Source organism: Prorops nasuta, unplaced genomic scaffold (assembly GCF_024137725.1).
Source record: "Prorops nasuta isolate Cenicafe-Biocafe unplaced genomic scaffold, Cenicafe_Pnas_1.2 PNAS00008, whole genome shotgun sequence".
Classification (NCBI taxonomy): Eukaryota; Metazoa; Arthropoda; class Insecta; order Hymenoptera; family Bethylidae; genus Prorops; species Prorops nasuta.
In genome coordinates, this window is record NW_027116805.1 from 3,120,547 (window position 1) to 3,136,685 (window position 16,139).

Below are 16,139 nucleotides of genomic sequence, written 5' to 3' on the forward strand. Positions count from 1 at the left end.
AGTTAGGGAAGATGTAAGCTGCCTGTTTCGGTGAATAGGGTTAGGACGAGATCGGGGAGAATAAAAGCCCGGGATAGCCGGGAAAAAAGAATGAAAGAAAGAAGTATAGAAAGAATATTTAAAAACGGAAAAAAAGAAAAGGAGGTATGGTTAAAGAAAAAAGAGAAGAAGAATGTACAGGATGACAAAACGCTTTCCTCGCAATTTTAGTTACTGCATATATGTAAATAACACAAGATAAAAAAAATTAGCAGTGAGATATGAGATTGGTATTTATAAACAGTTTGGTAATTAGAGGTTAATCAAGTTGAACAAGGTCTAAAAAAGAATCTGAAGGTTTTGCAAGGAAACAGCTGATTTCTTAACGGTCTCGGCTTTTTAGGGGGGTAGGTCAGTGCCCCAGGAGGGCCCGTATACGAATCCTAATATAAACCGAAGGTAGAACAGGCAGAGGAAGAATGAGCGAGAGTGAGAGAGAATGGTGACGCACAGGGTGGTAGTGAGTTGTATAGGTGTGTTGTGTGAACGAGGTAGCATAAAGCGAAAAGTGAATACAGAAAGAAGTAAAGCGACGTTTTGTACCTGTAGTGAGGTACGCGCAGCGTTGGTAAAAGGGGGCGCCAGGCCAGACACCCAACGAGGGGGCAGGTGAGCACCTGGGTTAACCCTGGCACGAGCTACTTGCCTCCCAGCTCCTCCCCTCCACCCTTCCCCAAGTTCCTGTCTATAGGCTACTTCAATCCCCACCCTCTTTTCAAATTATTATAATAATCAGATTACCAAGTTGCTCGTATTAATATTTCATCTCTTTCAATAAACAATCAATCGGTTTATCTTCCTCTTTCTCTCTTTTCCTACAAACTCAACCAACTTCACATTGTATTAGTTTTCACCAGACCATACTTTTACATAGATTTGCTATTAAATCGCTGCCAATGAGAGAATCTTCTTTATTACGCGTGTTAAACTGCAAATTACATTTAAGTAGCTCATCAGTTTTAGGCAATTGAAAAAAGATCGAATTTGTTTACTTTTTTTTGTTTAAATAAAAACTGATATAATAAACTTTAACAATATTACTCGGAGCAAAAAACAATAGGGGTTTTGTAGAATATTAATTTTCTATGGTAGTAAACAAAATTTCTGAGGTTAATTAAAAATTGTTAATTTTATGCACCATTCACAGTAGTTCTTTCGTTTGAAAAATTATAATTTAATTTCAAAAATCAATATTTTTATAAAATCCTATTTAATATGTATTTCCCAAGGAAGTTTTAATTGTATTTTATTCCAGATTACAATTTCAAATTCTTATTAGTCATGCCATAAAAAGGTGCTGTAAGCTTTTGAAATTGATGAAATACAGCATCTTAAATGATATTATTGAATATTTTACTATTGGAAAAAAATATACAAAATCTACACGTTTTCGATTGCCTCAGGCTGATTTAACCACTTAAGTGCCTTATTTTAACGCATAATCATACTACTTTTATTTAGTACGAATATTTATTAAATAATTAATGAATTGTTTTAAAGGACACATTGGTTTACTATGTTGATTTCGAACAGCATTCTAATAGACAATATAAAAAGATATTAAATACTAAACTCACCTGTTCGTGGATTAAGACGATCCTGATTTCGAGTCGGTGTCTCTCCAGTTGCAAGCGTTGATTTGCTCAATTGACGAATAATGCTTGATACCGGTGAGATCATTTCTGATATACTATCTTCATTCTTTTTCGGAGATATTTCTTCTTGAATTTTCGATAATTCAATCTTCTTATAAATTTGCGACATTTTTATCCTGTCCTTAGATCCTTTACGAGAGAGAAAGAGAGAGAGAGGGAGGGGGATCCTTAAAAAATAGAAAAAAAGAATGATGAGAGAAAACAGTCGCAACACATTTTGGATGAAGCGAGGAACTCGTATCAACGAACTGCCACGGATAGCCGTTGACAATGACTCCTCTACCAGTTAAATACTTTCACACGTGTTTGATGAATAAAATACATACCCCAGATATATATATATATATATATCAGCAATTTTTATACTACAGAAAATGTTTATAACACTGTAGAGATGGGTATATATGTGCATAAATTAAAGCACCAGTGGATGTTGCAATATACAATATATATATACACAATTTGATTTGATGATAGAGCAGAAGCCGGCCGTTTAACTCGATTGGTGTGGTCGACGATGACGGTTAAGCACAGCACGACATAGCACGGCCAATATCTCTGCGATAAATAAAGAGATCCGGTGAAACTCTATTGCGCGCATGAGACCCGCGCACTGTTCTCGAGGCAGCGATAGGAGTAGGAGAGTGAGAGCAAACACACGTGCCTGAGAGCTTATATATGTTTACGAGTCTCGTACCGTGTGAGAAATGCCAAAAGAAAAAGAGCAGTAAAGGGCGTTAGAAGATAAAACTTTAAAGAGTTGAATTTATATTTATATACAAACATATATAACAATTGAGTAAAAAGACCCTACATGTTTTGCCACAAAAAAATTGCATTATTAACTAGTTTAGTATAATATATTAATCTTTTTATAATTGTTGCACATATTTGTTTTGTCTATTATTTATTTTATTTCGCGTCTTCAATGACTTTCTTTTCATTGTTATTTCGGTTATCATAAAAATAACAAAAATGTTAAACTTCCTTTCTATTATTTCTCGTATCTTTCGGTTCACCACTCTACTACTGTTAAACTTAGTATTGTTACTGTAATTAGCTGTGAAAAATAAAATCAAATAGGAATCCTATACTTTTTCTAACCCTATTGTAACATTTTATCAGAATTAATGATTTTTCTGGCTACTCCATGATAAATGAAATTCAGTAAATAAGCAGACAACTTACCACTCAATGTTCTTTTATGTAAGAAAACTTTATAACAAGTAATAGCATTTTTATTGAATTGATGTAATACAAGTGGTACTTTCCATAGCAGTAATCATCTGACCGAATGAATAAAGATTTACGCGGGCTTTTAACACCAGGACCAGACCAGCAGAAGCAGACTGTCAGTTGCTCCCCCTACTTCCCACTATTTCATTAACAAATTTCCGCTACTACTGCCACCTTGCGCGAAAAACTCCCAGTTACGTAAAACCTTTGCGAGCAAAACCTTCAAATGTCAAACACGTTGAAAGGTATAACTCACTTTATATTTCATACTTCTATTTGTTAAAGTAAATAACTAAACTTCTACAATAAAGTAATAGAGGAAAATAAATGAATTGACGAAAAACTTAAAAAATGATCAGATCTCTCTATTTTATAATACATATAAATTACAAAATAGCTTTTCACAATTATTTAAATAGTCATAGTACGATTGTTAAATATACATATAAAAAATATTTTAAAAGTACATTCTAATAGCCGTTTGCACTATGAATAAAGTTTATATTTTACAGAAATACTGTGTTTACTGTTTCAAAATAATATAATTTTATACCGTGAAAGTTTAATTATTGCTAATTTCAAATTTTCTGTTAAGGATCATTTTAAGGAATAAACTCCGATACCATTCTTAAGTCTATTCCTTTAATCGCTAAAACAATTAAGCAATCACGGCGTTTATATTCTTTTGCTAATTAAATAACGTTCCTGTTAAGTTATTTTTTTACTATCAACTTTGTGTGTATATTAAAGCGACTTTTTTTATGGAATGTTGCAATTATTAAAATAAATGTTTATTTTAACTAGGATCGTTAGCTGCTTGAAATACTGAGGTTTCAGCAGATTTGGAAGACATTGTATTATAAGTTTGAATGGCGTTCGTTATCAAACCTTTAGGTTTTGGAGGAAGAGGAGGTGGTTTAGGGGATTTTTGTAAGGAGGATTGTACCCTTGGCGATGGACTGCTTTCGCGTGTTGTTTGTAACACAGGATGATTGTCAATTATTGTTTGATCGGCATCCAGTAAAGTCCCATCTAGGCTGCTTGGGCTGTCTGCGCTCTTGTCGCTTATTAAACGGTCAGATGATATGCTTCCATTCACCAAGCAACCATACTTATGCAATTTTCGTTCTTCCAATGTATCATAAAATTTAGTAGTTCCTTGTAACTCAACGCTTTTGGTCGCCTTTCGTATTTTATTGTCTACTATCTTTCCATTTTCTTTGTTCTAATACAAAATACCAAAATATAAAATTATACATTCTTACCACGAGTGACATATTGATCATCTTTATTATTAATTATTTTACTACGTTACCTTTAAAAAATCAGGTAGTTCAAAATTAATTTCCGTCCCTCTCTGATCTTCTAGTCGAGATCTTTGTGCTCTCTTAAGGCCCTCATATAAATCTAAAATATTACCATATTTATCCGAGGTCAAAATTATTTAATTGACGCTTTTTAACGAAAACTTACCGTCGCCATCAAATCTCCCAGGTAATTGCAATTTCACACCATTACGCCATTTTGCTATTAATGGAGGATGTGATCTAGTCTCTTCAGTACGAGAATCAATTGATCCAGCCTTTTCATTTGTATTAATCTTTGATTTTCCTTTTCTTTTACCATGCAGCGTTGAATCACGAAGGAAAAATTTACTTGGCAATATAGAGGAGCTTTCAGAACGCTGATCGTCAGACTGAAATAAAGCAAAAGCTCCAGTGAAATTAAAAATTGCAATTTTTTGATTTTATTTTTTCCTTTACTCCTTCCAACTTTATTTATTCTCTTTCTCTTTGCAAAAGCTTAACTATGTACCTTGCACGAGCCTTCGTCATATTGATATTTTTTGGTACTTTTACCTACTAACAACTCTTCAAAAACTTTATTGGTAATTTCATCCAATGTCGGATGATTTTGAACTACTTCGTCAAATTTTTGCGTAGAAGCTTCCTTCTTCGAATCTGAAAGTAATACAAATATGATTAATATATTATACAGTCAGATAAAACGAAAAAGTTAAAAAAATCTCTATAGAAAATGTAAATTCTTACCTTCGATATTTGATGATATAGTTAATCTCGCAGGTGCGGTGATCGCTTGAATGCTGACTGATAATCGCTGGCCTTCTCCCCAAATACTTATTGATTCTAAATTATACCCATATTTGTTAAGAAGCGGTCTTAGAACTTCTTTCAAAGTTCTGCCTTTATGAGCAACCACAGTAACAGTTCTCCTCAGAGGTATATCTACTTTCAAAATTTTTGATGGCACAACCTCTACTTCTTGACCTGCTAATACTGAGGATGGGTATTTTAGATTAATCAGCTGCAAAAAAGCACAATATTAAAGAAATTATTAATTTATACACATGAAATTATTACGACTGTAATGTTAGAATACGCGATGAAAGCAATGTGCGTGTGTGTTTATGTGCAAGTATGCACGCATATAGCCACCTTCACCATTTAACAACAATTTGATCTTGAATAAACATTCGTGCTACTTTACGAGATAATGAAAACATAGAGAAAGAGATAAAGAGAGAGAGCAAGTATTAGTAATGCTGTAGCAGTATGAGAAATTCTTATATCAAATAAAGTAGAATAAAATGAATCGACGGTAAATTAAGATTGGTCCTTACAATAATAGCTGATGAATTATGCAAGCTTCGTAAAGAAAGCGTGCGATCATTATTTGTTTCCCCCTTTGCAATAAAACGTGAATGGATAATTGTTTAAATTCGTGCAATAATAAATTGTTACGTATATTAATGTGCCAGATAATAATGAACTATTAACCTTTACAATTGTAAAAATTGAATCAAACCCAGCTCAACAAATATAATGAATGTAAGGCACTAACCTCATCAGTAGCTAACATTAGAACATCATAGTTATTGAATCGAAGAGCTCTCTTATCAAGTAGACGAGTAACCACATCTTTAATGCTGTCTGTTTGGCTAGTTGGAACTACCGTGGTTGAACCATCCGGTAATATAACTCGACATAGCCCAGTACATTTAGGGCGAACCTCTTTCTTTTCTTTCGATAACCCGTCGCAGGACGGTATAGACTACAAGTTTTACAAACTAGCTCACATACATGTGAATTGAAAGTTATTTTTGGGTGAGACCATACATCAATTAATACCAATAAAAAAGTATACAAAAATTTGCAATTTTCGGCCCAATATCCGATTTAAATAATTTAAGAAATTTACCTATTTTTTTTTTACTACAAAGTATTATGTGTCCTACATTGTTATATTAGATACGACGAATAAAAATAAAAAAAGAAGGAAAAAGAATTTTTTAATTAAAATGTTCCTTACATGTTTGTTAAAAGATTGTCTCAATGCAAGATCCCAAGAAGCTAGAGATGATCTGCTACTTGATATAGATGCTGTGTCCTCATGATTATTATTGCCTTCTACTTCTCTCTTGATTGTTGTGAAGCTTTTATATATTGTTTCAGATCTACTTGGAGTTTTGTTATATTCTGATTCACCCCTATCTTTGGATTTGGACCTGGATTTTTAAGGATATATAATTAATGTAAATTTGGTTGCATTTAAAGTAAATCATAATATATTTATATCAGTTAATATAAAATACCTGTTTTTTCTGTGCCAAGGGAGGATGGATTTTCTACATCTGTCTTCAGCATCAGAGTGGCTTTTCTTTAATTTTATACCAGCTGCAGTAGTAAGATTTAAATCACAATCTTCCACATTTACTATACTATTGCCAGTCTCCAGGCAACGCCGGTATAAATCCGATCTTAAAAATCTTGGATAACTATCAAATTTCATTAAATTAAATACTTGCTTTTGGGCCTGAAAATCAAAACATTATACAATAATATTTATATAGCTTTGTATAGCGTTACTAATACTTTTTGTTAGAATAAAAAAAGTATTGAAATTCATACTTGGAGAAATAGATCTACTGGAGCACTGGATAGAAGCTCTTGTGTTATTTGTCCAGAGGCATGACTGTCAACATTCACAGGCTCTGCTGCAGTATTCGATAAGTGACGTTGATAAATTTGAAATGCTAATTTTTGTCTACTTGTTAAATCCTCCGTATCTTTGTACCTTTCACAAGCTGCCCAAAAATAAATGTTTTCATGACTGAACTCCTTTTTTAGAAATTCCTATGCAACAAAAGAAAGTGTATATGTACATATACATATCCCAAATTGAAATAGAACAGAGTATAATATAGTTACTGCAAAAGTTTGAAGTCCTTTTGGATCAGCCAATAACTTTTCAAATCCATTTGCCCACGAATGAACGCTCTTTCCTTCTGTGTTTTGATTACAAGATTCTGTACTCGCATACTGCAAAAACAATGAATTTTTAATGCTTATTAAAAATAAATGCTGTTATGAATAAATTGAGAAGTAAACGTAAAATCATGTTAAATTATATGTATGAAAAAATTGGAAAGAATCAAAAGATTACTTAAAAAAAATAACAGGCATAATTTATCAAAACACCCTAGAAAAAAACAAAATTGTGACCTTATTCAAGCAACAATATATCCGGGTGGCAAAAAATACAAGAAAACCAGCATAACAGATATAGTATCCCACGATGTTCACTCTTAACTGAACTTTTAGAACATATTTATACTACATACGTCTCGTATTACGCACACTTGTGTATATTATAAAATAAAATAGGAATGCTTCGTTATGATAGTCCATAATGCTATAATATTAATTAATGTAAATTACTTTGTTACCGAGGATTTATTCACGACTGCTGATAAAATATAGTGGAAAAAACATCTTATGGCAGCTGAAATATTTGCTATATGGAAAAATAATTGGGACAATTGAGCCGGAAGGAGTGAGAGGATGCGTTCGTGTACGTGCGTGAGAATTGCTGCTATCAACGTACAAACTATTTAAAATGTTTGCTAATTTAAAGCCATTTATAAATTGTTTGGTATTGTAATAACGATAAAAGCTTCACCAAATTCAACAGCCAAACACATCAGTGTATGTCATTAATTTAACACTGAGAAGAGTAATTATATGTATCCTAACATTTATTATATGTATTAAAATATTGCATAGTAAATATAACTTGATTAACCTACAGTAGCTAATGAACAAAATCAACCTTAATAGGAAAACACCTACCGATTTTTGGAAAAAATCCATATTGTAGATAAAAATAATTCATTACAAGAGGTCATGTCTCACCCAAACATTAATATAAGAGACGTGTGTCACAAATAACGCGACACGTATACATCGTAGTGTCACACTGATACACTGATAGTATAGAGAATAGCCACACTGAAGACAAACGCACACACAACATATAAAACATTAAAGACGAATAATAAAAGTGGCTAGTAAAAAAAGTAGAACGCATTACACTTGTTGAATGTTTAAAATCACAATAGCAAAAAATTGTGACAAACTTCTAATTACTTTATCAAGTTTATAAGAAATGTCATTAAACTTTGTATAAGTTTTATAAAAACGCAGGAAATATGTAATAAATTGTTCCTGTTTGCACTCGTGTCAGATTCAGGGCTCCGCCCAACAGAAAGAGTTTACTAATAGTTTTGCATCAAGTTGAAAGTAATCCAAATTAGTCAAAAATAACACAAAAACTTTGCATTTTAAAATATCAATAAAATAATAGAGAAACATGGTAATTCAATAGAGAAATGTTGAAAACATGCACCAGCGTCAAATCACTCTTCTCTTTTCCAGTCTATTCCACGTTCCATTAATGCTTAGTTGTCTGGTTGCCTTCTCCTTCCCTTCTTTCCTCTCCCCATTCTCCCACTTTCTTTCCTCCACTCCTACTCCTCTCCTCACTATTCCATCTTTTTCCATCACAATGCATTTTGCTCTTTTGGATCTTAACGGGAATCTGTATACCGACATTACAGGGCAAAAACTGTTTCGCATGCAGCGTCGTCATTTGTTGGCGAATTAAAAAGTTATTATAGGTTTTTGGAAATGCCAGAAGATTATCTACTGAAGTACGTTGGGCAAATTAACAAAAATTGAAAAAAAAAAATGTGTTTAAATAAATATATTAACATTATTGAAAAACAACAATTAAATCGCGAAATCCTCCAACATACTTCACTAGATAATGTTCTTACGTTTCCAAAAAGGCGACAAAAATGCAAATCCGTCAAGAAATGACGATGCTGCATGCGAAATAAATAATAGAAGAATTTCGTGTTCGGGAAGTCGCCAACACAAAATTCTTCTATTATTTATTTCGCATGCAGCATCGTCATTTCTTGACGGATTTGCATTTTTGTCGCCTTTTTGGAAACGTAAGAACATTATCTAGTGAAGTACGTTGGGGGATTTTGCGATTTAATTGTTGTTTCTCAATAATGTTAATATATTTATTTAAACAAATTTTTTTTTCATTTTTTGTTAATTTGCCCAACGTACTTCAATAGATAATCTTCTGGCATTTCCGAAAACCTATAATAACTTTACAATTCGCCAATAAATGACGACGCTGCATGCGAAGCAGTTTTCGCCCTGTAATGTCGGTATACCGATTCCCATTAAAAGAGCAGTGTACGTGCAATACTTACTACACTACTGCGACGCTCATACAAGACTCTACGTCTACTATTTGCTGTCAAAATTAAAGTCTATATCTCTCTACAGTCTGTACCATAATAAATCAAATATTTAAATATACAAAACAATTTTTACCTAGACTTTTAATCGAACAATCGCAATTACGCTTAATCATTTATCAAGCGTTAAACAAATAATAATAATATCTCTTTAACTCAATGTTATCCCATACCCTACTAATATAAGTAGTGGAGTTACGAAGCAGGAAATGATGACGCAGTCTCAACAGCGAGGAAACTAAAGGAACCGGAAACCATGAACAGAATGAATTTTAGTTTATATTACTTTCGAATGAATGAGAAATAGGTAGGGGAACGGATAGGAAAAGAATAAATTTATATGTATATTACTTCATTCCGGATATATTAAATAAATAATTATTAGTTTAAAATTCCAACACCGTTTTGTGATTATTCTTTTTATCGGAGAAAAGGAGAGGGTGTGTGTATGTATAAGAAAGAGAAAAACAGAAAAAATTACAAATAAAAAAGCCGACTTATATTTACCAAACAATTTGCAGAATCAAATTCCCCATGAACGTTCCTCATTTCTTGCATACTTCCCCATGGCCGTGGTATATCTGCTTTATCCGAATAAGAACGTGAGAGAGAAGCCGAGTTTTCAGCTGAAGGACTTAAATCATCGAGACTATGCACTAATGATCTGGAAGTAGCGCAATAAACTTTAGGACTGAGCTTATTACACATGCTAAAATTATTTGTATTGTCCGATTGGGCCACTGTTGATTCATAGAGCATCTCGTAAGAGTTTTGGTATCGCCGTAGCAGCTCCGTGCTACATACGGACGCGAGAGAAGCAACGGAAGTACTACTAGTGGTACTAGCCAACCCCTGTGTGAGCGAAATAGCAGCAGCGGCAGCAGCAGATGTTCCAGGACAGGTGGCTGTATCCCCACTACACCTTAAGTTTTCTTTCTCCAAATCTACAGGTTTCCCCACCTTTCTGCCTACGTCTGTAAAAAAAAAACAGCAAGATCATTGTTACTCTTAACAACTCTTAATATATATATATATATATATATTCGTATATGTTTAGCTTGTCTACACTTACCATTCCACTTACAGTTATTAGTTACTCGCACATTCAGTTTAGAGTTCACAGGAATTTTGTGCTACATTTAAGATAATTTTTAATATTATAAACAATTGTCTCCAAATACAAATATTTTAGGAGGTTGCATATGATTTAAAGTAACATAATTGGAAAATAAATGATAATTTTATAAAAACGGTTGGGTTTATTTCACGCAGTCAAATATTTTCCTTCTCGCTAGTTATATATTATTCCTATTTTGAGGTTACAGAACTCATTATCTCGCAATTAAAAAAAAAAATGTTCAATATTTCAAGTAGCAAATGAAAAAAAGTTCTTTAAATCATATGAAGCCATAGTAAATTGTGAGATATTAATCTACCTTATCTTGTTCATTTGCAAAACGTTGTCTTTGCCGCAAACGGTTGGTAAGAGCAAGCTTTCTCCCATTATAATTACCATAGCAATCATCTTTAAAACCAATTCCAGAATCACTATTACTTGAATGAGCTGTAGAAGTACTAACGTTACTTGGCTGTGGTGAAGAAGCTTCTTGATGCCTTCTTCCTTCACTATAATTGCTACTTTCTCCTTCATTTGAATTGGATATATATAATGTCTGTATTGCTCCAATTAAACTATTGCAACTGTCTGGAAATTCCTGGCAAACATTATGTTCTGAGGTTTTTGTACAAGTAAATCCAAAAATATTGCATGTATTAGAGTGAACAGCATGGTCTATCATTTTGTAATATATACTGAAGACGTGACAAGAATTTGATACAATATCATCTGAGTCTCTGACAGACTTTGTTAAAATACCAAAATATTGCTTGTCTTGTTCAGATATAGAATTACAAAATATTATTCTATGAGATGGATATTCAGCTATAACGAGACTTTCTGAATTTGTAAGCTTTATATTAGCTACGTGTATAGTTAAAAGTACTGTTGTTGGATTTCGTTTCTCAGCCTTTAATCGTTTGATGCATTTCCTTAAAACCTAAAAATCATAATGAATTAAAAATTAGAATTATTACCATAGATAACTACAAAATCATTACTGTCATGCAACTACTATTTTACCCTTTCTTACCTGCATCATTGAAGATGGATGTAATTGATTAGGTATATCAATTGTACCAAGATATCCAACTATAGTTCTATGTACAATTTTTTCAGATTCTCTTTTATATAATACAGGAGGGGGTGGTGGAGGTAGAGGGCTAGACATATTCCACCGGTGATGCAAGCCAGAGAGACTACACTGTGATTTACTATGAGAAATTGATACTTCTGTATCCAACATGACATTGCTATGCAAATCTCGAACAACTTTGGCAAATCCACATTGCAATTGTAAACCAGTTGAGTTTGCAGCTCTTGGTTTGTGCATGTATTTAGGTTTAGACCTAACCGTGGTTAGTCCTTCATCATCCGAAGAATCAGAATAATAATTTTCAGCTATTTGTAATCGTAAAATACCCCTTGAATGGCCTATGAGCTTAACCACATCATCGTGCAATAATTTACTAACATTTTGACCATTAACAGCAACCAAATAATCTCCGGCCCTTAGTCCAGCATCTTCAGCAGGACTACCTTGAACAATACAACTTAGGATGCATGGCTGCTGTCCAGATATTGTAAAACCATATCCTTTTGAACCACGAACCACTTCTACCATTCTTACACCATGGTTTACCCTCTTTTTCTTTCTCCTGCTTTGTTGCATAGTTACGTTGATCATTCATTCAAATTAATTCAATATTAAATTTCAATATAAAAATATTGGTCGACGATAAAGCAGTAATTATTAACAGTCTTTTTGTTAATTCAATCATTTTTTCTTCTGTTTTGAAAACTATGATGTTATTACGTACGAAAATCCCATTAACATAACCTACCACTGTTACTGCAAACAGTGTATAAATGCAACCATTTACGTGAAAGCTACTACTCTGCAAAGGACTAAAAAAAAGTAAAAACATAATTTGAATAAATTCAAAAATACTATCTACTCATAAGTTTTCTTATTGACGGAACAAAAGCACTGTAACACAAACCTGTTTAAAACTAGACAACAGTATTACTAGAACTTCCACTATGTACTTCACACATTTAGTATTAAAATTGATGTCAAAGCTAGTAGAATAAGAGATTTATATCTCACATACTTAAAAATTCGGTGGAGAGAGGAAAAGAGAAACACAGCAATAACTTTAAAAACGTAGAAAAATAAAAGTGTATAGAAACAAGTCTTCGAACGATTGTACTGTTATTACTTGAGTTTTCTTTTACGAACACTTATTTGACTAAGAACGAATGTATATTAATTACTTACTTAAACAAAATATCAATTTCAGATCTTGGAACGGAGTAAATATGGAATGTATACAAAATAATAAATGAAAATATAAATTATGAAAATCAGTGCCATCTAGTGGCGTAAAACAGAAGAAAAACAGCTGAAATGGCGTCAACAGATGCGTGTTCTAAGGATATCTTGCACTCGTTTTTTAAATAATTATAAAATAACCTCATTAATTAAATATACATAAATTTGAAGGACCAGAATCATTTATTCATAAAGATAATTAAAGTAACATCTCTAAATTTTCATACAAGCTTGCTTTGGTCAAACTTTGAAGGCAAGACAATTGTATCTACGTAAAAAAAATTGTGGCCCTTAAAAGGGCCGTTTTATTCTTGAAGTGATTGACTAATATAATTTTTAACCACCAAATCCGTAGAGAGTACGGCCTTGGCGTTTCAGGGCATAAACAACGTCCATCGCTGTAACGGTCTTGCGTTTCGCGTGCTCGGTGTAAGTTACAGCATCACGAATTACGTTTTCAAGGAAAACTTTCAATACGCCTCTAGTTTCTTCGTAGATCAAACCAGAAATACGTTTGACACCACCTCTTCTTGCCAGACGACGGATAGCTGGCTTTGTGATACCCTGGATGTTATCACGCAATACTTTGCGATGCCGCTTTGCTCCTCCTTTTCCCAAACCCTTTCCTCCCTTACCACGACCAGTCATTTTTGCAAATCGTACAAGGAAGAAGTAAACACTTTCGAGACTAACAGCAGAATGCTCAGAAACCGACGTTACCCCAGTATTTATACTTTTCAGTCTGATCACCCCCCCACCATCTACCCACTGGCCAATCACATCTCAGAATGTCCTCGAGTCTTCTGATTGGTCGGTTATCGCAACTCTCGACAGTGTATTTTGGATATCGTTACGAAAATTCGTAGCATTGTAAATTTTAATACTACATGAATGTATAGAAAAAAACATTGTACGTACACTATAATAACTGTATAAAATTTTTATCGAACATGGACAATTCAAGACTTTCTTAGACCGAATTACTCTTGTTAACTAGAGAAATATTTGAATTAACACTTGTCGATATTCGATTTTTTTTCGCAATAATGATTATTCTAGAATATTGCATTGTTTGTCCCTGATATATGCAAGTTTTCATTGAAAATAAGCCTAATTTCATTTTCGCAACATATTTTGATAGTTTTTTTTAAAAGAGAACAGTGTAGATGATAAATTTAAGTATTTTTTTTTAAGATTGTTTTACTCCTTTAAACCTTTTGAATAGTTCAACTGTTGTACCGGACGATAATACTTATAAATTTGGTTTAATGTTTGGGAATTGTGCGATTGAAAGAAACTTTTACGTATAAAAATATTTGATGGCCCTGAAAAGGGCCGTTTGTTTTGCGTCGGGTTATAAAAAAAAGTTATGCAAGAAATGAAGCATTGTTTTTCGAAGCTCACTTCTTCTTTGCAGCAACTACTTTCTTGGCTACAGGCTTCTTTGCTTTAGGCGCTGCTGCTTTTTTGGTTGCAGGAACAGCAGCTTTGGCGGGCTTCTTTGGCGAAGCTTTAGCTACAGCTGGTTTAGCTTTCGTACTCTTGGCTTTTGGTGGTTTAGCTGCTGGGCCCTTTGTTACCTTACGTTTCTCACTGACGGCTGCAACGGAAGTTGCTTTCTTTGTTGAAGTTGTTTTCTTGGCTTTGACAGCCGTTGATTTTTTGGCGGCAGTAGCAGCCTTCTTAACTGCAGCACTGGCAACAGATGTAGCGGTTGGTTTGCTGCTTTTCGGCTTGGCAGTCTTCGGTCGTTCAGTTTTTGCAATTGCCAATTTGAAGGATCCAGCTGCACCCTTACCTTTGGTCTGTACTAAAGCACCAGAAGCTACACCAGCTTTCAAGTATTTCCTTATGAATTGAGCGTGTTTCTCAGTATCCAGCTTGTAGGTGTTTCCAATATATTTCTTGATGGCTTGTAAGGAAGACCCATTCCTTTCCTTCAAAGTCTTAATCGCGGTATTTACCATTTCAGCAGTAGATGGGTGAGATGGCTTGGCACGAGGCTTTCCAGACTTAGCAGCTGCTGACTTCTTCGGTGCCGTTGCTTGGACACTTGGTGCATTGCCTCCTGGCGTATTTGCTGTAATCGGTGACGAGGTTGTCTTGTCAGCCATTTTAACAAATAAAAGTATTACTACTTTAGTCTAAAGTTGATCGGCTCGTAATATCGTTCTAGAGGCAAGTAACTGTTCGTGAAGCTCTGACTTCTAACTGTTGTCTAGAGAGAATACAGAATACTGTGTGGCGCTCGAGTAGCCGGATAGTATTGCGGAGCACGGACCATGGAGAGAGACCCTGGCGCTCTTGTACGTTTCACGCCGCTCCTTCGTTCTTGATCGCGGTACCAACATGCGCTGTTTTTTCGTCGATTTACGGATTTGCCGAGCAAAATTTGTTAGTCGGACTGATTAATTATCTTCGTGGATATTCTAACTAACTATTTTATTACCAAAATCAACTAATTTTGATCATAAACTATCAAAAAATGCTCAGCGTGCAAAACCTTGCACTAGTCCAGCATATACAACTGTCCCATTAAATTACTCACAGCTTGCAAAATAATATAATGTTAATAACTTTTGTTACGTTTTTCTCAAGAGAATATATCATATTATTCTTTGAATACCTAAAGGACTCATTAATGACACGTTTCGCTCTTCATTTTCAACGTTAAAACTAACTCGTAGTTCGTTACTCCGTATACGTATATAATGGACAATCGTTAAAGATTTCTTGCCATTTATTTCTCTAGTCATTGGTCAAAAAATTTTTTTAAACTTATTTTGCATATTTCGTACATATATATCAGATAAAAATTATTTTCATCGATTATATTGTTGCTATTATAAATTCCTATAGTCTTTTTTTCTTACAAACACGATTTTCATTCGTAAAGTCTTCCAGATGACCAAAATACATAACACTAATTTAATATAGAATAAAAAGATATGCAAAATTGTAAAAATAAAATTATGTAAATTTACAAAATATATTGGTATTTTAGTACAGTTAAATTATATATTTTACTTTTCATAATACTTATATACATGCTATTCTTCTGTCGTATTTCAGACACCTAGTATTTCATATCAAACTGAAGAAACAAAATGCATATTACAC

At 33.5% G+C, this 16,139-nt stretch overlaps 3 protein-coding genes across 6 annotated transcripts in view; all 3 read right to left on the reverse strand.

Annotated features, from left to right (window-relative positions):
- Positions 1-3,022, reverse strand: part of LOC136775626 (M-phase inducer phosphatase-like) — a 32,842-nt gene extending 29,820 nt beyond the window's left edge. Inside the window, exons 1-3 of one of the 2 annotated variants that reach the window (XM_066730575.1) lie at positions 2,883-3,013; positions 2,021-2,252; positions 1,617-1,861 (exon numbers count right to left, since the gene is read on the reverse strand). In XM_066730575.1, the coding sequence (XP_066586672.1) occupies positions 1,617-1,861; positions 2,021-2,106 (331 nt within the window). In that variant the 5' untranslated portion in view covers positions 2,107-2,252; positions 2,883-3,013. Of the gene's footprint in view, positions 1-1,616; positions 1,862-2,020; positions 2,253-2,882 lie in introns of both variants that reach the window. The other variant, XM_066730576.1, reaches the window with a different exon arrangement.
- A 252-nt stretch (positions 3,023-3,274) lies between these two features.
- On the reverse strand, positions 3,275-13,005 carry loco (locomotion defects). 3 transcript variants are annotated; one of them, XM_066730573.1, is made up of 16 exons: positions 12,966-12,988; positions 12,688-12,766; positions 11,718-12,592; positions 11,004-11,624; positions 10,640-10,700; positions 10,075-10,541; positions 7,160-7,270; positions 6,860-7,084; positions 6,544-6,764; positions 6,261-6,456; positions 5,793-6,002; positions 4,982-5,255; positions 4,746-4,891; positions 4,404-4,626; positions 4,246-4,337; positions 3,275-4,155 (listed from the first exon to the last, which is right to left on the reverse strand). In XM_066730573.1, exons 3-16 carry the CDS (start codon positions 12,369-12,371, stop codon positions 3,727-3,729), a joined length of 3,930 nt encoding a protein of 1,309 aa, XP_066586670.1. In that variant the 5' UTR covers positions 12,372-12,592; positions 12,688-12,766; positions 12,966-12,988; the 3' UTR covers positions 3,275-3,726. The 3 variants fall into 3 exon arrangements, with proteins under 3 accessions (XP_066586670.1, XP_066586669.1, XP_066586671.1); XM_066730572.1 differs by having other exon boundaries at positions 12,688-13,005; XM_066730574.1 differs by lacking the exon at positions 5,793-6,002 and having other exon boundaries at positions 12,688-13,005.
- A 1,357-nt stretch (positions 13,006-14,362) lies between these two features.
- On the reverse strand, positions 14,363-15,459 carry LOC136775631 (histone H1-like). Its single transcript, XM_066730593.1, has one exon. The coding sequence runs from the start codon at positions 15,131-15,133 to the stop codon at positions 14,420-14,422; it is 714 nt and encodes a 237-aa protein (XP_066586690.1). The 5' UTR covers positions 15,134-15,459; the 3' UTR covers positions 14,363-14,419.
- Between the last annotated feature and the right edge of the window lie 680 nt (positions 15,460-16,139).